This window comes from Manis pentadactyla, chromosome 9, assembly GCF_030020395.1.
Source record: "Manis pentadactyla isolate mManPen7 chromosome 9, mManPen7.hap1, whole genome shotgun sequence".
NCBI lineage: Eukaryota > Metazoa > Chordata > Mammalia > Pholidota > Manidae > Manis > Manis pentadactyla.
In genome coordinates this window covers 54246656-54265312 of record NC_080027.1, presented here as the reverse complement: position 1 = coordinate 54265312, position 18657 = coordinate 54246656, and the positions used below count along the sequence as shown (strand labels likewise).

The 18657-nt window shown below is 36.4% G+C and overlaps 1 protein-coding gene and 1 non-coding gene across 3 annotated transcripts in view; both read left to right on the top strand.

Moving 5' to 3' along the window:
* COPB1 (COPI coat complex subunit beta 1) overlaps positions 1–17776 on the top strand; it is a 50976-nt gene extending 33200 nt beyond the window's left edge. For both annotated transcript variants that reach the window (XM_036918070.2, XM_057507414.1), the window contains exons 15-22: positions 7314–7541; positions 7697–7876; positions 10412–10556; positions 11522–11641; positions 15053–15198; positions 15807–15896; positions 16786–16941; positions 17392–17776. In XM_036918070.2, coding sequence (XP_036773965.1) covers positions 7314–7541; positions 7697–7876; positions 10412–10556; positions 11522–11641; positions 15053–15198; positions 15807–15896; positions 16786–16941; positions 17392–17451 — 1125 coding nt within the window. In that variant the 3' untranslated portion in view covers positions 17452–17776. The remainder of the gene's footprint in view (positions 1–7313; positions 7542–7696; positions 7877–10411; positions 10557–11521; positions 11642–15052; positions 15199–15806; positions 15897–16785; positions 16942–17391) is intronic.
* Positions 13941–14047, top strand: LOC118928644 (U6 spliceosomal RNA). The gene has a single exon (XR_005031306.2). It is a non-coding gene; the product is annotated as a U6 spliceosomal RNA (small nuclear RNA).
* Positions 17777–18657: the final 881 nt, after the last annotated feature.

Here is an 18657-nt window from a genome sequence, read left to right as displayed (position 1 = left end):
GTTTTTATTTGGTCATTGATCCATCGGTTATTTAGGAGCACGTTGTGAAGCCTCCATGTGTTTGTGGGATTTTTCATTGTCTTTGAATAATTTATTTCTTGTTTCATACCTATGTGGTCTGAGAAACTGGTTGGTACAATTTCGATCTTTTTGAATTTGCTGAGGCTCTTTTTGTGGCCTAGTACATGATCTATTTTTGAAAATGTTTCATGCGCACTTGAGAAGAATGTGTATTCTACTGCTTTTGGGTGTAGAGTTCTGTAGATGTGTGTTAGGTCCATCTGTTCTAATGTGTTGTTCACTGCCTCTGTCTCCTTACTTAGTTTCTGTCTGGTTGATCTGTCTTTCAGAGTGAGTGGAGTGTTGAAGTCTCCTAGAATGCATTACATTCTATTTCCCCTTTTAATTCTGTTAGTATTTGTTTCAAAAATGTAGGTGCTGCTGTGTTGGGAGCATAGATATTTATAATGGTTATATCTTCTTGTTGGATTGACCCTTTTATCATTATGTAATGTCCTTCTTTGTCTCTTGTGACTTTCTTTATTTTGAAGTCTATTTTCTCTGATACAAGTACTGCAACTCCTGCTTTTTTTCTCCCTATTAGTTGCATGAAATATCTTTTTCCGTCCCTATACTTTTAGTCTGTGGATGTCTTTGGGTTTAAAGTGAGTCTCTTGTAGGCAGCATATAGATGGGTCTTGTTTTTTTATCCATTCAGTGATTCTGTGTCTTTTGATTGGTGCATTTAGTCCATTTACATTTAGGGTGATTATTGATAGGTATGTACTTATTGCCATTGCAGGCTTTAGATTCGTGGTTACCAAAGGTTCAAGGTTAACTTCATTACTCTCTAAGAGTCTAACTTACTTCACTTAATATGCTATTACAAACACAATCTAAAGGTTCTTTTTTTCTCCTCCTGTTTCTTCCTCCTCCATTCTTTATATATTAGGTATCATATTCTGTACTCTTTGTCTATCCCTTAATTGACTTTGGGGATAGTTAATTTAATTTGCATTTGCTTAGTAATTAGCTGTTCTACTTTCTTTACTGTGGTTTTATTACCTCTGGTGACAGCTATTAAACCTTAGGAACACTTCCATCTATAGCAGTCCTTCCAAAATAGACTGTAGAGATGGTTTGTAGGAGGTAAATTTTCTCAGCTTTTGCTTATCAGGAAATTGTTTAATCCCTCCTAATTTAAATGATAATCTTGCCAGATAGGGTAATCTTGGTTCCAGGCCCTTCTGCTTCATTGCATTAAATACATCATGCCACTCCCTTCTGGCCTGTAATGTTTCTGCTGAGAAGTCTGATGAATGATAGCCTGATGGGCTTTCCTTTGTATGTGATCTTATTTCTCTCTCTGGCTGCTTTTAATAGTCTGTCCTTATGCTTGATCTTTGCCATTTTAATTACTATATGTCTTGGTGTTGTCTTCCTTTGGTCCCTTGTGTTGGGAGATCTCTGCATCTCCATAGCCTGAGAGAGACTATGTCCTTCCCCAGATTGGGGAAGTTTTCAGCAACTACCTCCTCAAAGACACTTGCTCTCCCTTTTTCTCTCTCTTCTTCTTCTGGTATCCCTATAATGTGAATATTGTTCCACTTGGATTGGTCACACAGTTCTCTAAATATTCTTTCCTTCTTAGAGATCCTTTTTTCTGTCTGTGCCTCAGCATCTTTGTATTCCTCTTCTCTAGTTTCTATTTCATTTATCGTGTCCTCCACCATATCTAATCTGCTTTTTATACCCTCCTTTGTCCTCTTCAATGATTGGATCCCCTACCGGAATTCATTCCTGAGTTCTTGAATATCTTTCTGTACTTCCATGATCATGCTAATAATTTTAATTTTGAAATCCCTTTCAGGAAAATTCATGAGGTCGATGTCATTTAAATCTTTCTCAGTTGTATTAATAATTTTACTTTGAACCAGGTTCCTTTGGTGTTTCATATTTGTATATGGCGCCCTCTAGTGTCCAGAAGCTCTACTCTCTGGAGCTGTTCAGCCCTGAAGCAATGTCGGGGGTCACAGGGGATTGGTATTGGTACCTGGTCAGGGGGAAGAGCTGTTTCCTTCTTCCTGGCTGCTATGCCTGTCTCCACTGCCTGAACCAGTGGGCCGAGCACACAGGTATAAGCCTCTGTGTTTTGCGTTTATAGTTGCTATAGACGGGGCTTTCCTCTAGCTGGCCTAAAGCCAGGGTAGGGTTTGCCAGTTTGCGAGCCAGGTGGGACTGGCCAGGAGAAAGGTGCAGTAGGCTGCATATCACAGAGAGGTTCCTTGGAGCTGTGTAGCCAGCCAGAGAGCTGCAGCACCTGAAAATCTTGAAAGCTCCCAAGCTGCTGGGCAGAGTGCACCCGGACATTTTTGTGTACCTGTCCTTTCTCCTGAGCAGTAAGCTCTGTACAATCCTTGCCCCTTTAGCAGCCCTCTAGCTGTTAGGAAGTCTCTCAGACTGCCCGCCTTTCTTTTGTCCCAGAGCAGCCAGATGTGGATCCTTGCTTTCCACAGGTGGCTGGAATCTCAGTCTCTCCAGGAATTCAGCTTGTCTTAGCTTTCCAACCCCCTAATCACAAGAGTACCATGCTAGCACCATAAAATGTAAGTTTGTGATCCCAGAGCAGATCTCCAGAGTTAGGTATTCAGCAGTCCCAGACCTCCACTCCCTCCCTGCTCCATTTCTCTTCCTCCCACTGGTGAGCTGGGGTGGGGGAAGGGCTTAGGTCCCACCAGCCCAGGCTTTAGTACATTATCCTATTCTGTGAAGTTTATTCTTTTCTCCAGGTGTATGCAGTTTGGCGCAGTCCTCTTTCCTGTTGCTCTTTCATGATTAGTTGTATTAATTATATTTTCGTATTGTATGTGGTTTTAGGAAGAAGCCTCTGTCTCACCTCTCACGCTGACATCTTTCCCCATATTACTCTAAACCATTCCTAATCATAATACTTAATAGCTGCATAATATTCTATTAGATTCCATCAATTACTTAAGCCTCCATATAATAAAAGTTTTCATTTTAGATTTGGGATTTTCAAAGGAATTTTTTATTTATTTTCTTCAATCATAAAAAGAGCTATAAATGAAATTTAAAGGGCTCAGACAACACAAAAAAATAAAAGGCATCCAGATTGGCAAGGAAGAAGTCAGACTGTCCCTGTTTGCAGATGGCATGGTATTATACATAAAAATCCCTAAAGAATCCATTCCAAAACTACTAGATCTAATATCTGAATTCAGCAGTGTTGCAGGATACAAAATTAATACACAGAAATCTGTGGCATTCCTATACACTAATGATGAACTAGCAGAGAGAGAAATAAGGAAAACAGTTCCTTTCACAATTGCATCAAAAAGAATAAAATACCTAGGAATAAACCTAACCAAGGAAGTGAAAGACTGATACCCTGAAAACTACCAGACACTCTTAAGAGAAATTAAAGAAGATACCAATAAACAGAAATGCATCCCATGCTCATTTATAGGAAGAATTAATATTGTCAAAATGGCCATCCTGCCTAAAGCTATCTATAGATTCGATGCAATTCCTATCAAAATACCAATAGCATTCTTCAGTGAACTAGAGAAAGTCATCCTAAAATTCATATGGAACCACAAAAGACCTCAAATAGCCAAAGCAATCCTGAGAAGGAAGAATAAAGCAGGGGGAATAACGCTCCCCAACTTCAAGCTCTACTACAAAGCCACAGTAATCATGGCAATTTGGTACTGGCACAAGAACAGACCAATAGACCAATGAAACAGACTAGAGAGCCTTGATATAAACCCAAATATATATGGTCAATTAATATGTGATAAAGGAGCCATGGACATACAGTGGGGAAATGACAGCCTCTTCAACAGCTGGTGTTGGCAAACTGGACAGCTACACACAAGAGAATGAAACTGGATTATTGTTTAACCCCATACACAAAAGTAAACTCAAAATAGATCAGAGACCTGAATTTAAGTCATGAAACCATAAAACTCTTAGAATACAACATAGGCAAACATCTCTTGAATATAAGCATGAGCAACTTCTTCCTGAACCCATCTCCTTGAGAAAGGGAAACAAAAGCAAAAATGATCTCATGGGACTACATCAAACAAAAAATTTTTTGTATGGCAAAGGACATCATCAACAAAACAAAAAGGCGTGCTACAGTATGGGGAATATATTTGCAAATGACATATCTGACAAGCGGTTAACATCCAAAATATATAAAGAACTTACACACCTCAACACCCAAAAAGCAAATAACCCAATTAACAAATGAGCAGAGGATATGAAGAGACAGTTCTCCAAAGAAGAAATTCAGATGGCCAACAGACACATGTAAAGATGCTCCACATCACTAATCATCAGGGAAATGCAAATTAAAACCACAATGAGGTATCACCTCACACCAGTAAGGATGGCAAGCATCAAAAAGACTAAGAACAACAAATGCTGGTGAGGATGCGGAGAAAGGGGAACCCTCCTACACTGCTGGTGGGAATGTAAGCTAGTTCAACCATTGTGGAAAGCAATATGGAGGTTCCTCAAAAAACTAAAAATAAAAGTACTATTTGACCCCGGAATCCCACTCCTTGGAATATACCCAAGGAATACAACTTCTCAGATTCAAAAAGACATATGCACCCCTATGTTTATTGCAGCACTTTTTACAATAGTGAAGATATGGAAGCAAGCTAACTGTCCATCTGTAGATGAATGGATAAAGAAGAGGTGATACATATGTACAATGGAATACTATTCAGCCATAAGACAGAAACACATCCTACAGTTTGCAACAGCATGGATGGAGCTGGGGGACATTATGCTCAGTGAAATAAGCCAGGCAGAGAAAGACAAATGCCAAATGATTTCCCTCATTTGTGGAGTATAACAATGAAGCAAAACTGAAGGAACAAAATGGCAGCAGACTCAGAGACTCCAAGAAGGGACTAGTGGTTACCAAAGGGGAGGGGTGTGGATGGGCGGGTGGGGAGGGAGGGAGAAGGGTATTGAGGGGTATTATGTTTAGTACACATGGTGTGGGGGGATCACGGGGAGAACAGTGTAGCACAGAGAAGGCACATAGTGGATCTCTGGCAACTTGCTGCACTGAAGGACAGTGACTGCAATGGGGTATGGGTGGGGACTTGATAATGTGGGTAAATGTAGTAACCACATTGTTTTTCATGTGAAACCTTCATAAGAGTGTATATCAATCATACCTTAATAAAAAATTTTAAAAAACAAATTTAAAGGGCTAGGTAAATTACAAGTTGTATTATTTTACTTTGTATCAATTCAGTTTGATTTATGGGCAACAATTTACTGGATAATTCTGTGGGCCATTATTTATTTACTTAGGTATTGTCACAGTATAATTGTCTGTTATTTAAATTATGCCTTTTAGAAGTATTCAGAATTTTGTGTCCGAATCCAATTGGATTTCATCTCATGGAATGCCTTCTTTGGTGGGAGAATTTATTTTTAAGTGTGCTGACACCCGTTTAAGGGAGCCAGCTTTCTGGTAACATATCTGGTTCATGAAGTTTACCACATTTGGTATCAGTCAGTAGTAAGTTTGGTTGTTTTATCTCCTTACTGGCTCTCTTTATGCCTTTTCTAGCACACTTCATTTCTTTGTGTAGATCTGAGTTTCTTTCCAGTGTCATATACCCTTTTGCCTAAAGAATTGGCTTTAACCTTTCTTGTGGTGGAGGTCTGTTGGCAGCAAGTTTTCTTAGTTTTTGTCTATCTGAAAAGTATGCTTCCTTCATTGTTTAAAGATAGTTTTGTGGATATAGAATTCTAGGCTGACAGTTTTCTTTTAGTGTTATAAAAATGTTGCTTCTCTGTCTCTGGCTTGTATGTCGCCTGTATTGTCTTCTGGCTCACAGTACTATAAATATAAGCTCTATCCATTATCTTCACGCTTTCTGATGAGAAGCCTACAGTCATTCTTGTGCCTCTATGTGGACTGTATCCTGTTTTTATTGGCTGGTTTTAGATTTTTATCCTTATCACTGGGTTTCAGTAATTTGATAGGATAAGCCTTGGTATGGTTTTATCCATGTTTCCTTTGCTTGTGGCTCATTGAACTTGTTGGACATGTGAGTTTGTAGTCTTCATCAAATATGAGCAATTTGGGGGTGTTACTTCTCCAGCCATTTGTTTCAGTCTCCTTTTCCTCTCCTTCTGGAGACAGTATCCAGGCTCAAAGGATTATTACACTTATTCTTTGGCTAGTTCTTTGCCTGGCTCATGGAAGTTTCTTCATGCATGTGTTCAGGTCAGTACTCAGCCAAAGACAGTTTAGCAATAATATAGAGCATGGGTCAGGATATGCTACATGAGACTAGAAAAGTAAGTTGAATTCACTTGTAGAAGACCTGGAACAGCAAGCTAAGCAATAAGGACTTCAATATGAAAGCTGTAAAAAACTATTGAAACTATGCATAGAATGAAATGATTGGTACACAATAAGGAATAAGATAACAGCAGCAAATGATCATACTTAGCATCACCAATAATGGGGCAACCTGTACCTCGTACATGCAGTATAGTGAGAAATACAAAGCATCACCTGATATTCTAATCAAAATCAGGGACAGTCTATAAAACAAGTGGTCTGGGCTCATTTTAAAAGTCATTGTGTTGGAAACAGTAAAAAGGCTAGCGGGGGTACTGGTCTAGATTAAAAGAGACTCAAGAGAATAACAGCCAAATGAAATGCATGAAGCTGACCCTAGGTTAAAAAGAAAAACATTCTGTCATAATTAGGAAAATTTATTTGAATTTAGAGTGTATTATAGATACAATTTGGAATTATTTTATTTCTTGGGTGAGATAATGATATCATGGTTTTTCAGGAAACTGTTCTGATTCTTAAAAGATGTATCTGAAATATTTAATGGAATAAAGAATCCTACTTTCATATGCTTAGCCAGAAAAAATAAGTGCACATAGATAGGTAAAATAAGAAAGCAAATAAAGCAAAATATTAACAATTGGTGAAATGTATCATTTTCTTAACTTCTCTTTAGGTTGGAATTTTTAAAAACCATTGACAGTGAGGGGAATAGAGTAAGGGAAAACAGTTAAAAAACCATTGCTGTCTTTCAGTTGATGCCCAATGAAGGTTTCATAGGGTGACAGAATAAAAAGGAAGGAGAGTGCAAAAAAAAGGGGGGGCATAAAGTCTTACTCAGGTTAAGTGAAAATAAGGTTTATTTCTTGGATTGTGAGTTACGATAAAGTGACATTATTGCGATTAGAAAAATCATGACAATAATTAACCCATTTCTCTACTTTTCCAGTCTTTTGTTGCTGAGGCTATGTTGGTTATGGCCACTATCCTCCATTTGGGAAAATCCTCACTTCCTAAGAAGCCAATTACAGATGATGATGTCGATCGAATTTCCCTGTGCCTCAAGGTCTTGTCTGAATGTTCACCTTTAATGAATGATATATTCAATAGGGAATGCAGACTGTCCCTTTCTCACATGTTATCTGCTAAACTTGAAGAAGAGAAATTATCCCAAAAGGTAAGCTATATATGATATGATAAAGCCATAAAAGTGCTTTGTGGGGCTATTTTGCTGTTGATTTTTCAGTCCTCCTATGTATGGGCTGACCGTGTTAGAGGCCTACAAAAAGCTCTTTCCATATTAAAGAGACATCTTCTGTTTTCTCAATACAGAAAGAATCTGAAAAGAGGAATGTGACAGTACAGCCTGATGACCCCATTTCCTTCATGCAACTAACTGCCAAGAATGAAATGAACTGCAAGGAAGATCAGTTTCAGCTGAGTTTGCTGGCAGCAATGGGTAACACGCAGAGGAAAGAGGCAGCAGATCCCCTGGCATCTAAACTTAACAAGGTAACAAAATGTCCAATACACTGATAAGTTATTTAAATTGACTGTTTAAGACAGTACAGTGGACCCTTGTACAACATGGGGGTTAAGGGTACTGACCCCACACAGTTGAAAATCAGTATTACTTTTGACTTCCCCCAAACTTAACAACTATTAGCCTGCTGTTGATTTTATGGTAGTAAATGATAAAATAGATGAGTATCTACATATATTTTACACATTTGTGATGTATCTACTTTTTTTGTATTTCTAGGCCAGGCAGTTCATCCATGAGTTTTTTCATATTGTCACAAATCTCCAAAAATTTTTCCAGTATATTTATTGAAAATAATCCACATATAAGTGAACCCATGCATAAGTGGACCCACACAGTTCAAACTTGTGTTGTTCAAGGGTCAAATGTAGTAATCAGGAAATTGCTGGTCCTGCTCTTTTTTTTTAAAGAAAAATAAGTAGTTACACAGAATCAGTTTTTCTCAAGTCACTGTGATTGATAAAAGAGAATTAAAATCAGAAGCTAATAAAGTTCTATATGATAGTACTTTAAGTGCAGTAGATGATTTTGTAACTCATTCCAGTTGTGTGTGGAATCATAGACTAATACAGAAAGCTGGAGCGGGGGAGTTAAGTTTTTAAAGGGAAGGACTCTGGCCTGCCAACACCCCTGCCCTCAGTTTCTCCTGTTCCCTGCTACTTGAAACTGGGTGACTCCACTTGAGTATTCTTAATATGTTGAGTTCCATATAGGATTTTTTTTTATAATTGAAGTATCATTGCATGTAGGATTTTATTAGGAAAACTGTTCTCTTAAAATATATGAATTTACCAGTTAGTGATCTAGTTTAATTAATCCCTTCATCTGTTAGATGAGTAACAGTCTCAAATTGATTTTGTTGTGTCCCAGATAAGGTTAGTAACAGAATTGGTGCTTTGAAAATGCTGTCTCCCCTAAAATTGGGAATTGATATCAACAATATAATAGTTACAAATTTTTTTAGTTTATTTTTTTTATTATGGTAAAATTTACATAGCATCAAATTTGTCCTCTTAACTATTTTTAAATGTACAGTTTAGTAGGACTAAGTACATTCACATTATTGTGGAATGATCACCACTATCCATCCCTTGAACTTTCTCATTTGCAAAGCTGAAACTCAACACCCATTAAACAGTAATTCCCCATTCCCTTCTCCCCTCAGCCCCTGGCAGCCACCATTCTTCCTATCTCTATGAATCTGACGGCTCCAGGTACCTCATATTAGTAGCATATTTAGTATATGTCCTTTTGTTACTGGCTTACTTCACCTAGCCTAATGTCTTTAAGGTTCATCCATGTTGTAGCATGTGTCAGAATTTCCTTCCTTTTTAAGGCTGACTAATATTTCACTGTGAATATATACCACATGTTGTTTATCCATTCCTTTGTTGATGGACGCTGGTTGCTTCCACCTTTTGACTATTTTGTATACTGTATGAACATGGGTATACAAATATCTCTTTGAGGCTCTGCTTTCATTTCTTTTGGGTTATTCCCAGAAGCTGGAATATAGAGTAATTCTGCTTTAGTTTTTTGAGGACCTGCCATACTATTTTACATAGCAGCTATACTATTTACATTACAGCGTTCAAAGCATAAGGGTTCTGATCCCTCAACATCCTATCCTTGCCAACACTTATTGCTTTGTTTTATAGTAGCCATTCTATTGGGTGTGAAGTGCTGCCTTATTTTTTGTGGTTTTGATTTACATTTCCCTGATGATTAGTTATGTTGGGTATCTTTTGGTGTGCTTATTGGTCATTTGTATATCTTCTTTGAGGAACTGTGTAAGTCCTTTCTCATCTTTTAATATGGTTGTTTGTTTTTGTGTGTGTTTAGTTGTAGGGGTTCTATGTATATTCCAAATACAAGCCCCTTATCAGATGTATGATGTGCAAATATTTTCTCCCATTCTGTGGGTTGCCTTTTCACTCTATTTAGTGTCCTTTGGTGCACCAAAGTTTTTCATTCTGATGTAGTCCAATTTGTCTGGTTTTTTCCTTTTGTTGCATGTGTTTTTGGTGGCCATATTACATCTTAAAAGTGCTATACTTTAGGTGTTTTTTTTTTAATTTGAAGGGGAACATTAAAATTTTTATCTTTGTATAATTACAAGCATTTCTTGCTATATAATCTGTTTAGTATCTGAGCTTGGGTAGCAGAGGACTATCTCATGATCTGAATTTTATTGATTCCTGAGTTTTGGAAAGCAGCTAATGAGTTTAGATGCTGAGGGATTTAACTAAAAATGTATCCAGATGTAAATAAAAATATTTAATGTATTTGCTAATAAACATACTGAGCTATAGAAACTCCAGGACCTGTTATTTCTAATGTCCCAATTTCAATTACCGTGTCTGCATTACAAAAAAATTTTATTAAACCTATTTCAAAATGTCTGCTCTAAGCATATCTGTTAATTATCTGACAGAACTATTCATTTGGCTAGGATATGTTTGGTTAAATTGTCTCATCTTTAATTATCTATTTTTGTTTGACAGGTCACCCAGTTGACAGGTTTCTCAGATCCTGTGTATGCAGAAGCTTACGTTCATGTCAACCAGTATGATATTGTCCTGGATGTACTTGTTGTGAACCAAACCAGTGATACTTTGCAGAACTGCACGTTAGAGTTAGCTACTCTGGGTGAGGCAATTTACTGTAAAGGAAAGATATTGCTACCATAGTAAAGCTTTATGACAGATTATTAAGGGAGTGCACAAGTTTTAGTATAAGAATTCCTTTGAGCCCTTTGTGACATTTTGAGTCAAGGCCTAGTTTTACATTTAATATTTAGTCTCCTTCAACTCTAATTTCCTGGACCTTCATGATACTTGCTTTATTATGCTTATGCTCTTGGTACATTCCAGAGGGGTTTTTCAGTGAGCTCATCTAGAAAATGTCAGTGTTTCTAAATAAAAACGAGCCGTTTAAGTTACAAATTTACCAAGTAGCTCACTTAGTTTTTAATAGCCTTAATACAGAACTAGGTATTTTCTAAGTCCATAACTGATACATACCATGTGTGGATGAAGTAATATATCATTATCACATGTGATGAGTTAGTAACATGCGATGTCTTTTTTCTTCTTGATAAACACATGAATCAGACTATCTGACCACTTTTACATCTGGCTTTGAAGTTGGAAAATATAAATTATATACAGGAACAGTGTAGTACCCCTAGGAAATTCCATAAGGCTTAAGCTAGAGTTCAAGGACTTGAAGATGTCAAGGGAAAACATACTTCTGCCTTATCTTCCTCAGCATAGCATAATGCTTATATAATAAATTATGTTTCAAAGAATTCACAAGTCTTTCTGTGGACTGTTTTATCTTTCTTTGTAATGGAGTATATAGTGCAAGACCTAGATTTTTGAGTTTTATTCATTCATTGAAATGAAATGGTATCTCTCCCACCAACAAACACACACATATGATTTAAATACAGAATTAGTCTGAGAATCCTGTTAACTTTAAGATGTTAAATGATTTCTTTATTTTGTCCTCATATTTGAATCATAACCCTTCTCTTCCTTGTTGTACTAAAAACTATTAAGCTGCATACATTTTAAGGTTTTATTTTTAACCATATCTAAATTTTTTTCCAGGAGATCTGAAACTTGTGGAAAAGCCATCTCCTTTGACTCTTGCACCTCATGATTTTGCAAATATTAAAGCTAATGTCAAAGTAGCATCAACAGAAAATGGGATAATTTTTGGTAATATAGGTAAGGAATTGTTTCATAGCATGTGATGTTTGAATTTTTTTTTTTTCCCAGAAAATACCACAATTTTTATTCATAACCACCTGCTACTCCACTATGATACTTTCTTATTTATTTATTTATTTATTTTTAAAAATTTATTTATTTATTTATTTATTTGTAGATAATTATTTTTTATTGAAGGGTAGTTGACACACAGTATTACCTTACATTAGTTTCAGGTGTACAACATAGTGATTCAACATTTATATACATGACAATTCTAGGTACCAGCTATCACCTTACCAAGCTGTTACAATATCTTGACTATATTCCTTACGCTATACATTACATCCCGGTTACTTATTTATTTTACCATTGGAAGTCTGTACTTTTTTTTTTTTTTTGAGGGCATCTCTCATATTTATTGATCAAATGGTTGTTAACAACAATAAAATTCTGTATAGGGGAGCCAATGCTCAATGCACAATCATTAATCCACCCCAAGCCTAATTTTCGTCAGTCTCCAATCTTCTGAGGCATAACAAACGAGTTCTTACATGGAGAACAAATTCTTACATAGTGAACAGTACAAGGGCAGTCATCACAGAAACTTTCGGTTTTGCTCATGCATTATGAACTCTAAACAGTCAGTTCAAATATGAATACTCATTTGATTTTTATACTTGATTAATATGTGGATACCACATTTCTCTCTTTATTATTATTATTTTTAATAAAATGCTGAAGTGGTAGGTAGATACAAGATAAAGGTAGAAAACATAGTTTAGTGTTGTAAGAGAACAAATGTAGATGATCAGGTGTGTGCCTGTAGACTATGTGTTAATCCAAGCTAGACAAGGGCAATAAAACATCCGATGTTTGAATATTTTTATTAATGAATTTCCATGATAAGTAGCTGTGTGACATTTCTGGAGGATAGCATTTGAATCCATTCATTAATTCTTTCATCACTTATGGGGCACTTGGTATGGTACTAAGCATTGTGTGTACGGAAATGAACTATATAGAGTCACTGTCCTCAAGAAACTGTCAAGCAAAAGTAGGAGCTAAGTGAGTAAATTCATAATTTTAATACAATGTGGTAAGAGTGAGTTTATATAGAATGTGCTTTGGGATCATGGGGAAAAAATGCTAATAACAGTACAGAAGACTTTCCTAAGGAGGGGAGGGTATGTTATCAAAGGATAACATTTAAACTGAGTCTAAAACTTTGTATAGGCATCTGGTGCCAGGCCACCTAGGGCCTAGCTTATACAGAGGCATTCAGTCAATAAGCATTTTTTTAAAGCAATTCCTGTGGTAGGGATGGGCTACCATGGTGAGGAATAAAAGATATCTGTCCTCAGGTAGCTTATAGTTGAGTAAGGAGAACAGATATATAGAATAGATGTGTATGATTTATAATGGTTAAGTGCTGTGAAAGAAGCCTGTGCTAGGTAGGTAAAGTGGGAGTCTGAAGAGATGTGGTCAGTTCTTTCAAAGTGGCAGGGGCTTTGTGGGGAAAGGTTAGGAAAGGTATTGTGGAGAAGCTCATGCTCAAGTGAGGTTTTGAAAGATCAGTAAATGTTCTATGGATAGACAGGGATTTGGTTGGAACAAATGCACATAGTTCAATATACCTGGAGTTTAGAGAAGGCTACAGGGTGGTGGTAGAAAAAAATGAGGTTAGGAAGGTTAGCAGGAACTGTATTTTACTTGTCATGCTAAGGATTTCAGATTTTAGCCTGATTGTAAAGGGGAGCCAGTGAGAATTATAAGTGAGTTAGTTAACTGATGAAATATTTCTGTGACAGCACTGTAAAAGACTAATTAAAAGAGGCAGGAAGATTAACTATATTTTAGACTATTGCAGTAGCACAGGTGAGAGATGACAGAGAGCTTGAACCAACACAGTGATTGTTGGGATACATAGAAGGGCTGAATATAATAGACATTGAGGAAATAGAATGCCCTGGGCATGATTACTGATTAAAGAAGAAATGGCTTCTTCTTTAGAGTATCCTTCAGATTTCTTGATTGAGTTTATTGGATTGATGTTTATGTCAGTCACTAAAACAGGGAATATAGAAGAGCAAAACAAATTTGAGACATAATAAGTCTTGAGCAGGCTGAGTAATGAAATATCTAGAGATATCCAAGGGCATTTTGATATGAGTCTGGAACGAGCAGGAGGTCTAGAGATAAATATTTGTTTAAAAGCCACTGAAGTGGAAGAAATCACCCATAGAGGGCATAAAGAATGAGAAGAGGGGTGATTTGAAAACAGTCTAAGAGAACAGCAAACTTAAGAGTTTAGTCAGTGCTTGCTCTGGAAGCACATACACTAAAATTCGAACAATACAGAGAAGATTAGCATGGCCCCTGCACAAGGGTGACACACGAATTGGTGAAATGTTCCATATTAAAAAAGCTTGGTCAGAGGAGGTGAAGCCCACAAAGGAATAGGAAGGGTCCTTTGAATTTGGCAATCAATGATACTAAAACTTACCTGTGGCATATCTTGGGCAGTGGAGGTAGGTTGAAGACTAAATAGGAAATGGAGAAACAAGTGAATGTAGACTATGCTAAGTGTGGGACCTTGGTTTTGATAAGAGTGAGAGAAGGCAGTAGCCAGAACAGAAGTTAAGGATGAGGGAGGATTTCTTTTTTTAAGGTGAAGAAGCCTTGAGTGTGTTTATAGACTGTAAGGGAAGAAAGTCACTGGAGAATATAAAGGTAAAGACATAGGAGTAAAAGGTAATGACTGATGGAGTGAGGTCCTGAACCAAAGCCAGGATCACAGATGGCAGGAAGCATTAACTGAAGACAAGAGACAGTACTTTTTTGATATGAAAGGTAAGAAGGAGAGAGTGGGTTCAGAGAAAGATACATTTATTTTTAGATGTGGAGCTAAAATTAAAGCAACTTATTCTTGGTAACCTCAGTTTTCTCTGAAATTAGGTAGAGTTGGGGAATGTCAAGAGGCTAGAATCAGATTATGACTTTCTATTGTGGAAGAGAGAGCCATAGAAGCAAATAATCTCGTGTCATTAATTACTATGGTTCAGCAATATTAATTCAAAAGTATTAGTTAGGCATATACTGTGGGAACACTACCTGTGTATACCCCTGGAGTACCGAACACACTGCAACTGCTGTATAAGTACTTACTGAGTTTGCATCCTGGCCCCCACAACTTACCAGTTCTGTGACCTTGAGCAACTTAAAGTGGAGAATAATAATACTGTAACATAGGATTGATTGATGGGAGTGTCAAACAGGTAATATTTGTAAAGCAATTAGAGTTAAGTGTATAATAAGCATTACATAAATATTTGCCAATATCATATTTATTGTAGGGAAATATTAAAACTTTTTAAATTGAAGTTTGCCTCTGGTGATTGGGAATCTTTTTATGTATGTATATTGCAGTTTATGATGTCTCTGGAGCAGCAAGTGACAGAAATTGTGTGGTCCTCAGTGATATTCACATTGACATCATGGACTATATCCAGCCTGCAACCTGCACTGATGCTGAATTCCGTCAGATGTGGGCCGAATTTGAATGGGAAAATAAAGTTAGTCCCTGGGAGATCTCCTTGAAGTCCTAACCTATCTATTTGTTTGGCTAATGTTGAGGGAGTCTGTGATAAAATTAATCCCACTAAAACAGATGTGAAAAGCAAAGTCTTTCAATATCTATTCTTGCAAGTTAGTCTTAACTAGTAGTCATGCAAGTGGATTGCTAAATTGCTGTTATAAATTGGTGAGAGTAGCAGTTCTGTAATTAATCTGATTGATCAAGACATTATAGACAATTTTCCATCCCCTGTGTATGAATAATAATTTACCATTGAATCCAGTGTCCAAAAGAGGCTTTGCAAAGTCAGTAGCCCACTGAAGAACTTTGTTTCTTTGAGCCTTGATTTTTATTTGAAGTATTTTATATGGAGCATGTTGATCTTCTGTGAAGTTATCTATATATGAAAGTTCTAATACCAACCTGCAGTTTGTCGGATTTTGTAGATGTCATTTACTTTTTTGTTGACCATCTGCCCGTCTAAATAACTGGAAGGAGGTTCTAATATGACATACAAATCTGATTTTTCAACCCTAAAATAAGAAATTCACAATTTTCTCATTGTGCAGATTATAATCTCTTTGACTTATTTCTCCCTCTGTACAGGTAACGGTTAACACAAATATAATTGATTTGAATGACTATTTACAGCACATATTAAAGTCAACCAACATGAAATGCCTCACTCCAGAGAAGGTAAGACTTGACTGATAACTTCTTAAATCTGACAGTAGTATGGTAGATTCCTGACTTTCTTGTATTTCCTTTAGTATTTTTTTTTTTTTATTCAGCATGAGAAAAGCAGTGTCATTCTGGAGTAGCTAAAAGAAGTTACCCCATGGACTCTGTGACTCTGCTTACGTCTGTCTATTGGGATATACCACCTGCTTGTTTGTTCCTAGAGCAGTGAGGCAACTGAACAACCAAATTAGCTTTTCTTTTCAGTCCTCTGCATTTCACGTGAAGGCTTATTCCAGAATAGTTTGTAATACTGGATTAGCAAATGTCTGTGACCTTTTCTGATTGTCGGTCAGAATATATCTGCTCAAATACAGAATTGTTGATACACTCTATGATTGTCTGGTATGTTTGAGTATGTCTGAAAAAAGACCAGAAAGACAAAACAATGAAACTGAGGATGTTATAATAATAATATAATCAGTAAACAGATGTCTGCTGTCAGCCTAGTAGGTCTTAATTCATATATTAGTTTATTCAACAAATACTGAGTCCATCAAATGTTTAAAAAATACTGTGCCCAGTAAGTACTCTGTGAGCTGCTGGATATATAGTAATGAACAAAATTAAAATAGTCTCTTCCTTCATGGAGCTTAAGGTCTGGTGTGGAGGACAAACAGCTTGGTAAGTATACAAAGAATGTATATATACAAATTGGGATGAGTGCTTTTTCTTTAAAGCAGGTTTATTTATGAGGTAGAATTTGTACTTTTTATATCTATAGTTGTATGAGTTTTGATAAATTCATACAGTCATGTAACCACCACCACATGAAAAGTTCTGTGTTAAGTTCTCTTTAATCTTGCTTATGTATAATTCTCTAGTATAAGTATTGAATTTCTTCCAGGCGCTTTCTGGTTACTGTGGCTTTATGGCAGCCAACCTCTATGCTCGTTCTATATTTGGAGAAGATGCACTTGCAAATGTCAGCATTGAGAAGCCAATTCAACAGGGACCAGAAGCCCCTGTTACTGGCCACATAAGAATTCGAGCAAAGAGTCAGGTAACAATTGCTTTTTTGGAGATCATCTCTGAACTAAACAAAAAGAGGAAGAATTTATGTCTTATTTCCATGTGTGGTATCCTCTGTCATGCTAGTGTTTTGTGCATTAGTACATATACATAGTAATAGTATTCTTTGAATAGAAATATAACTCTTGCTTCATCAAAGTGGTCCACTATTTAGGCCTATTTATCTAGATTATTTGCTTAAAACAAGATTGATTTCCATGGAGTGTTTATGAAATGGGTTCTCTAGAGGTTTTTGAAATCCAGGCTACAAACCTAGTGACTATTTGTAAATCTACCACTAAAAGTACTTAATGAAGTGAAGTTTTATATATCCCTGGTTTTGTTGTTGATGTGGTGTCATTGAGTGGGTGCTTGGTTAAGGTAGAATAAGCTGCTGGTTTTATATAGTGTTAATAATTATAAATATCTTCATTTTTTACAGGGAATGGCCTTAAGTCTTGGAGATAAAATCAACTTGTCTCAGAAGAAAAGTAGTATATAAGAATAAATAAAAGGTCCTTGCAGCTTTACAGTTAAAATTTAGTTATGGGCTTATTGGGCTTCAATACCTTTTGTATTCTTTCATGCTTTATGTTATATAGAATCTGAATTCCTGCTAAATGCATTCCAGCCAATAATTTATAGCCTTTTCCTTAAATCAAGATTGAGTTTAAAATTATAGTTTGTCTTTTGTCTTAACAGTTCTGAATACTGTCCTCAGCATATAATGTTTCTCACATGTACCCAGACCATTTTCACAGTACAATAAACATTTATTCCTAAATCTTTTGTTATTTTATAAATAAATGTATAATTACATAATTTTAGTTATGTAGCAATGAATTTCTTTTAAACTGTTATAAATTTACCTTTGGGTTGTGAATATATGAAATTTATTAAGAGAATATACAAATGTAGTAATATGAAATGAGAAAGGCCTTTGTTTACTTGATTGGTGCTTACTTATATATTATTCTGACATCAGTATCTCAAAAAAAAAATGCCTTATTGTGTTCTAAGGGCTTTTCTCTGGAATGTAACTTCAGGAAGAAAATGTCAAATAACTTGAGAGAACAGATCCACCTTTGGTTTAAAAAAGTATTATGGACCCTGACTGAAAATTATCCTGAATCATTATGCAAAGTAATGATCCAAAATAGGTTTTGTAATCATTCACATTTTAGCTCAGTATTCTTTTATGTTTAGAATTAAATAGGTTCCAGCCAATTACTGAAGCTGCATTGGAAGAGTCAGCAGGCTGTCCTGTTTGCATGTTGCCTCTGTGCCTTACCCATGCCTCCGTTTCTCCTTACTTTATACTATGGCCAGGCACCATCACCTCCCACTGTAATTCCAAATGCCTTTCTGAGCTGAGTACCCAAGAGTGATTATGCTGTCCTTTTGGCCCTGGCCTTCCTTGGAGATGATAAAGGCAGTCTGATCTTTTAGCCAAGTCTGAACGTTGAACTATTGTACTTTGTCTTCCAGGTAGGTTTCAGGCTACAATCAGGATGATGAGCCCATAGATAAGCTCTGTAAAAGAGTGAAAAACAGCATCTCCTGTTTCAGCACTTGAGTGAAAATAGAATGATTTGTTTGGAGTATAAAGCAGATTGATAACTTATGTGATGTCATAAACTTTGAAGCTATTTGCTTTTTTAATCAGAAAGAAGCAGAGGGTTACAGGGCATTTGAGATTCCAGAACAC